This window comes from Sinocyclocheilus grahami, unplaced genomic scaffold (genome assembly GCF_001515645.1).
Source record: "Sinocyclocheilus grahami isolate Dianchi unplaced genomic scaffold, SAMN03320097.WGS_v1.1 scaffold26.1, whole genome shotgun sequence".
Lineage (NCBI taxonomy): Eukaryota > Metazoa > Chordata > Actinopteri > Cypriniformes > Cyprinidae > Sinocyclocheilus > Sinocyclocheilus grahami.
Window position 1 is genome coordinate 1,925,056 of NW_015505205.1, and position 7,819 is coordinate 1,932,874.

General features: G+C 34.6%; 1 protein-coding gene across 1 annotated transcript in view; it reads left to right on the forward strand.

Annotated features, from left to right (window-relative positions):
• The window catches only part of LOC107566747 (carboxypeptidase N catalytic chain-like), a 23,593-nt gene that overhangs the window by 3,189 nt on the left and 12,585 nt on the right, over nucleotides 1–7,819 (forward strand). The window contains exons 2-4 of the mRNA XM_016252279.1: nucleotides 1,890–1,969; nucleotides 2,381–2,476; nucleotides 3,878–3,971. Coding sequence (XP_016107765.1) covers nucleotides 1,890–1,969; nucleotides 2,381–2,476; nucleotides 3,878–3,971 — 270 coding nt within the window. The remainder of the gene's footprint in view (nucleotides 1–1,889; nucleotides 1,970–2,380; nucleotides 2,477–3,877; nucleotides 3,972–7,819) is intronic.

Below are 7,819 nucleotides of genomic sequence, written 5' to 3' on the forward strand. Positions count from 1 at the left end.
TTAGTTTATCATTTTTGAGTTAATAAAACTTACTGTAACTTCGTATAGGTAACTCGTGTATATGTATAGGTTACCAGAAAACTTGAGTGTTGCTAACGCAATTTGACAAGTTCAGCCAACTTAGAGATGTAAGTTAAGCTTAGTGCACAGAACTCAAACAAAACAGTTCTCTTAACAAGTCTGCTTTGTTCACATTACTAGACAAATGTGTGGAAACTGATTGCCTTAAATTTCTCAAGTAAGCTGTACTCAAAACTTAAAGTTGTTAATACAAAGACAGAAAACAGATTGTTAGCACAACAATAGGGCATTTATTTGTTTAAAACAATGTTACTTCAAGTCATTATTTTTTAGGCATGCTATCAAATCAACAATTTAACACTGTAAGAAAAATTGCACATACTGCACTCAGGAAATAAATAGAAAAAACAAATAAGCATCAACATCCCTTTTATGACACCTTGTAAATCTAGATTAACCATTTTCTAGAATTACCTTTTTCTAAATCAATAATGATCAATCATGAACAATTACACTGAAAAATGCTCCATCACGCCACAATGACATCTTTCTACATCAGAAGATTTTTCAGAAATTGCATTCTAGGTTCAGCCATTGAATGAAATCAAAGGTGTCCTTCAGTACTGGAGGATACTAAAATTTCATAGCATAAATCCAAGTCCAAAGAGCAAGCATATCTTGGGGAGGATTTTCCAGATCATCCAATACAATTGTACCTTCCAAAATGATTGCAGTAGACATGGCATTAAATGCAGTGAGTTAGGTATGGCTCTAGAGTCCTCAGCTCAGGGATCACGCTCAATAGGCCACAATATAGTTTATAAGTAGATCACCAAAAACTTATCTAATCTTGCGGCCACATTTCAAACACGATCTGACTCTGAAGTTCAGTTCGTTGTCTTCTTCTGGTGATGTTTTGTTTAAACCAAACTTCCGCCACCTACTTGTCTAGAGTTATTAGGGCACATAGTGGGATTTAATCCAACAAACTAGATGCTCTTAAGTACTGTTTACTAAAGTTGTTTAGTTTAACTATTGCATCCACCTGAAAGTTCACATAACACAGTGTAATTAAGTCAATTCAACAAATTTGTAAAAATCAGTTATGTTTACTCGCTTTTCTTAAGTAGATTCAGTGATTACTTTTTACAGTGCACCTTTCTTGACACAAACCTTCCTCTCACATGCAAGAAATTTGTCTGGAACTCCCCCTGGTCTGTTACTAAACACATTCCCTTCCAACAACTTTTGTCAGTTTTTTACAGACCTGACTCCTTTGTTTAGTCCGACACAGTCAGTGTGTTCTCCGTTTTTTTTTTACCTTTTATTTAACCTCCTTAATTATTACCTAATGAGATTTAAATACAATTAAAGTTACTCTAGATTAATACAATTTTGCTTCTCAAATAAATTGATCTTGATGTTTGACCACTTTACCTTTCAAATAAGTCACTGGTGTTTTTGACTCAAAGATAATGTCTCATAGATTTAGACATTTATTCATGTCCCTTGTCTGTTACTAAACACATTCCCTTCCAACAACTTTTGTCAGTTTTTTACAGACCTGACTCCTTTGTTTAGTCCGACACAGTCAGTGTGTTCTCCGTTTTTTTTTTTACCTTTTATTTAACCTCCTTAATTATTACCTAATGAGATTTAAATACAATTAAAGTTACTCTAGATTAATACAATTTTGCTTCTCAAATAAATTGATCTTGATGTTTTTTCATGGAATTCAATACAAAAAACAATACTAATTAGACCACTTTACCTTTCAAATAAGTCACTGGTGTTTTTGACTCAAAGATAATGTCTCATAGATTTAGACATTTATTCATGTCCCTATTTGTTCATTACTTGCGGTTTAGAGATGAGTGTTGATGAGCCAGAAGAAATGTTGGTAGATGATCCTGAAGACGTCCTGCGTTTAGTTGAGCTGTTGGAGGGAGTATCGGTGGATGGTCCTTTATTTCTACCAATTTCTGAACAGGAGAACAGGATGTGGTTTAGTTTAGCTTCTTAAATAAAAAAATAATAATAATTCAGCATGGATTCATTAAAATTCTAAAAAAAAAGTGACAGTAAAGACATCAATAATGTATTGTAATGTAAAAAAAAAAGTATTATGACTTCCACAAAAATATCACGGCACTCAAGCACAATATTGATAATTAGAAATGTTGTGCGGTATAAGCACCAAATCAGCATATTAGAATGATTTCTGAAGAATCTTGTGACACTGAAGACTGGAGTAATGATGCTGAAAATTAACCAACAGACCGGTCTAAGCTGATTTAAGTGAGAAATGGAGAACACTTACTGAAACGTAATTTGAACATTTCCTTTTTCCCATCTGCAGATCTTACAGTGGAAAATTACAAGCCTGACATCACAGTCTCTTACAGTAAATGTCAACCGGAAGAGGCAAGCAGTCCTGGGCAAGCAGCTTTGGAACGTAATGTTTTGAATGAACTAGGAATATGAAACTTTTGAAAACTTGCACATTGTAAAAAATTTAAAATGACACATACAGTACATCTGAATGGGTGACCTTTTGTTTTTAGGTATTTACCAGTGATTCCAATAGAGAAGTTGCATAGACCACGAGTATGGGAATGCTGATTAAACATTGCTAACTTTTAACATTCGAACAGAAGGATATAAACACCTTTATATTCAAGCTAACTTGATTATTGTACCGTGGTGTCATCAGTGATTTGCACTGTGGTACAAGCAGAATTGTTATGATGCATGTCACAACATTGTATCTTAAGAAAAAAAGGGTGGGCACACTGATGAGTTTGGCAGGCTTCACATCCTTGCACATCTTCATTCATATTCTGTCATCATGCAGCCTTCAGTCTCTTGTGCATTGGTGAGTTTGTTTGATCTTTCTTTGCATGCTCTGTTCATCAATTATTTATTAACACCCAAAGGGGTTGTCATTTTACAGACTTAATCTAAGGTTGAATGGAAGTTCACATTGAGATGAAAGCTTTGATTACATCTTCACACAACATATGGCAATGTCTATTTGCACGTGCATTTTTACGATCATAAATGGTTTCTATTCTCTCAGCTGAAATCTAAATGTCATCTGATCTTGAGTCAGAGATGTTACAGATAATAGATCATAGCGATCCGTGGTTTTTGGCCAGTTTGCAGTCATTTTATAAGAATTTTTGTGGTTTTTTTTGGCTTAGAGAAAACACGTGCTGTCTGGTCAAATTTTGTAGCAGAATCGGTGAAGTATGCAGTCAAAGTTCTTCAAAAACATCTGTTTTGTTCCACAGAAGTTTAAAAAAAAAAACATGCAGGTTTTGGAACAAAAGTGTGTGTAATAAAATCGGTTGCAGCCATTATCACCCTTCAGCTATGAAGATGTTCTCTCGCTGCTCATTGATATAGGAAATAAGTCACTACTTCCTGTTCCATTTTCTGTTAAATCATTTAGTAGTAAACCCTGAGCATTGAATCCAGTGAATGTAATCATTCTTTCGGTTTAGTTTAGCTTCTTAAATAAAAAAAAATAATAATTCAGCATGGATTCATTAAAATTCTAAAAAAAAAAGTGACAGTAAAGACATCAATAATGTATTGTAATGTAAAAAAAAAAAGTATTATGACTTCCACAAAAATATCACGGCACTCAAGCACAATATTGATAATTAGAAATGTTGTGCGGTATAAGCACCAAATCAGCATATTAGAATGATTTCTGAAGAATCTTGTGACACTGAAGACTGGAGTAATGATGCTGAAAATGAACCAACAGACCGGTCTAAGCTGATTTAAGTGAGAAATGGAGAACACTTACTGAAACGTAATTTGAACATTTCCTTTTTCCCATCTGCAGATCTTACAGTGGAAAATTACAAGCCTGACATCACAGTCTCTTACAGTAAATGTCAACCGGAAGAGGCAAGCAGTCCTGGGCAAGGCTTTGGAACGTAATGTTTTGAATGAACTAGGAATATGAAACTTTTGAAAACTTGCACATTGTAAAAAATTTAAAATGACACATACAGTACATCTGAATGGGTGACCTTTTGTTTTTAGGTATTTACCAGTGATTCCAATAGAGAAGTTGCATAGACCACGAGTATGGGAATGCTGATTAAACATTGCTAACTTTTAACATTCGAACAGAAGGATATAAACACCTTTATATTCAAGCTAACTTGATTATTGTACCGTGGTGTCATCAGTGATTTGCACTGTGGTACAAGCAGAATTGTTATGATGCATGTCACAACATTGTATCTTAAGAAAAAAAGGGTGGGCACACTGATGAGTTTGGCAGGCTTCACATCCTTGCACATCTTCATTCATATTCTGTCATCATGCAGCCTTCAGTCTCTTGTGCATTGGTGAGTTTGTTTGATCTTTCTTTGCATGCTCTGTTCATCAATTATTTATTAACACCCAAAGGGGTTGTCATTTTACAGACTTAATCTAAGGTTGAATGGAAGTTCACATTGAGATGAAAGCTTTGATTACATCTTCACACAACATATGGCAATGTCTATTTGCACGTGCATTTTTACGATCATAAATGGTTTCTATTCTCTCAGCTGAAATCTAAATGTCATCTGATCTTGAGTCAGAGATGTTACAGATAATAGATCATAGCGATCCGTGGTTTTTGGCCAGTTTGCAGTCATTTTATAAGAATTTTTGTGGTTTTTTTTGGCTTAGAGAAAACACGTGCTGTCTGGTCAAATTTTGTAGCAGAATCGGTGAAGTATGCAGTCAAAGTTCTTCAAAAACATCTGTTTTGTTCCACAGAAGTTTAAAAAAAAAAACATGCAGGTTTTGGAACAAAAGTGTGTGTAATAAAATCGGTTGCAGCCATTATCACCCTTCAGCTATGAAGATGTTCTCTCGCTGCTCATTGATATAGGAAATAAGTCACTACTTCCTGTTCCATTTTCTGTTAAATCATTTAGTAGTAAACCCTGAGCATTGAATCCAGTGAATGTAATCATTCTTTCTTGATCCATATTATTTCAGTCTAAGTGATTTTGGTATTCCCCAAAACACATACAGTACATAACGTGATCGTCAGTCTGACTCTCAACTCTGACTTTCATTTCGAATATACTTTCTTGTAATTACAGCTTCTGTACTCTAGTGATAATATATTTGAATGAAATATATTTGATTGATTACAGCATATAGATATATAATGACAGACATCTTTCTCTTGTTACCAGTCGTGTGACATGCCCTGACATGTCCACTACTACAGTGTGATGCTAATAATGCTCAACACAATAGCACTATTCTGTGAACAATCAAATAACGAATGCTTTAAAGTCTTCTAAATTTGAACAACTAATTTTGTACTTAATGCACTTTAATTGTAAGAAAGTAGTGATGAAGTCTAAGATATACCGACATATATTTGATTGTGCTAAAAGTGGAACTATTGCAAGCATAATTCAGGTACACTTTAAATATCTTGCATTAATAGTGACATTAAAACACATTTAGGCTTAATACTGAGAAATGTGCATTGTACACAAGCAGTACTCCAAATAAAGTTTAATTACAATTTTTATATCAGTAAGTATCGAGTGATATGTCAGTAAATAGACAATCAATAAAGTAAATAGAATATTAATAGATTTGAACTAGTATGAATGTGTGTCATAAAGAACGTTTCAGATGGCATTGTGAATTTTACATGAAATAGTAGCCTACTCTGTCTGGCTGACTTGTAAAGTTTGGTAGAAGTCCACATAAGACTGTTTTACTCACTGCATTTCTTGTATCCTTTCCTCAGTCATCTCCTTTGTCTATGTCTGTCTGTCCCTTCTCTGCATTCTCTCTCTTGTGGCTAAGCAGTAACTGAGTGCCTATATGATAGCAAACACCCATAGCAAAATAAAAAATTAATACATTTAAAATTGTTCCAATTCAGCAGACTTTACGTATACCAGTTTACTATACTAAAAGTACAATTGCAAGGTATTTTTTATTAAGCACATAAATATGTAAAAGTATTTGTAGTATACTTGGCATGAAATACATTTCAATACATTTTAGTGTATTTATTTTTCACTAGGGACATACCATTAGAATGTAAGTTATTGGTTACTACCCGCTAGCTACACCTCACTGACTGTGAATTCTGGATATCATCCAGCTCTTTGTCACAAAATAAGATTATAATAATAATACATCTTCTAATGCATCTTTGACTCAAGTGCTATCCACAAGCTTTACCCACAAAATATTTCTCAGCGCTAAAGGGGCATAACTGCAGTTATGTGTATGTGCAGTAAGTTTTTTGGTTTCTAATGAATAACAAAATTATCTCCATTTCACCCAAAATGTCACTTACACCCTTCTGGTTCTCACCTCTTGATATGACTGGCACCTTTCTTCAGGCCACACAGTACAGTCTTTTAGTCATGTGTTGCACAATATGGTCAACAAGAAAATTTCTAGGGCTTCCCTCCACTGAATAGTTTTCTGATTTGACTAATAGTCATCCATTTTAAGAGATTAGTTGACTAATCGCACATTTATATTAATAAACCATATAAATCATAATCACGAGCCTTTAATTGCCTATAGCCTATCAAAATAATTAATTGGTAAATAGTGTTTTCTGTCTTTCGGCTGCAGTGACAAAGTCAACGACACTGACTCGTCATCTCCAAGTGGATGTGAGTGTTTCATATGGATTATGTATCTGAAAATATTCGTTTTTCTATTTGAATTGGTTCATTTAAAGGGGTCATATGATGCGATTTAAATTTTTCCTTTCTCTTTGGAGTGTTACAAGCTCTTGGTGCATAAAGAAGAACATTTCGCTTTCTATAGATATATTTTTCATGTCTGTGAGATTTGGCTAATTTTTAAAAATGTATTTAAAAAAAAAAAAAAACGGAGATACTTAGACGGCAGAAAGCACATCCGGTTTGCTTTCATTATTCTACAAAAGCACAACGTTTTGGTGTTATTGTGACAAATAAAGTATCTGTATAATGCAGTGCAAACTGACATAACGCTTATTACAGTAACCTATAGAAACTATAAAATATATTTTCTACCTTATTCTGTGATAATCAAAATAGTATATGAACAAATCTTTAAATTGCCATTAGGAAAATATAGGAAGAAATATTACAGAATAGTAATTGTCCAGTGTATTTGATTTCTTAGCCAATTAAAAGTAAGAGATAAGAAAAAATACAATTAGATTAAAAAAAAAAATTTGAATTCTTATTAAAAATGTTACATTTCACATTTCTGTCGCCCTCACTTCTGAAATGATGGCCACACTTCTGACGCCTCTTCCTGTGTATTTTTTCCCCCTGCGACTAAGCGACTAATAACATTTTGATCGACTAAGCTATCTTCTCATCGACTAACAGTTAGTCGATTAAAGGGACAGCCCTCAAAATTTCCCCACAGAACGTTTGTGTAACGGGGCTGACGAGACATGAGACGTGTGGATCCATATGCAAAGCTTTATTTGGAGAAGACAGAGACATGGTCATCAGACAGGCAGGGTAATCAGTGGCAACCAGGAATATGGCGGGCAAGACACAAGAATAGTCACAGGGCTAGCGTGGGTCGACGGTAGGCAGACAGATTCACAGGGGCAAGGCTAAAGGGAGAAGTCCAGGAAAACAGGCGAAGATCAAAACCGAAGGAGACAGACAAGGCAAGGCAAAACTAGGCTAAGGCTAGGGCTAGGAAACGACTGAGGGCTCTGTAGTGTAGCTATCGCTAGGGGAGCGATAAACGCTAAACAATACTCGAGATCAACACCGAAGGAAAC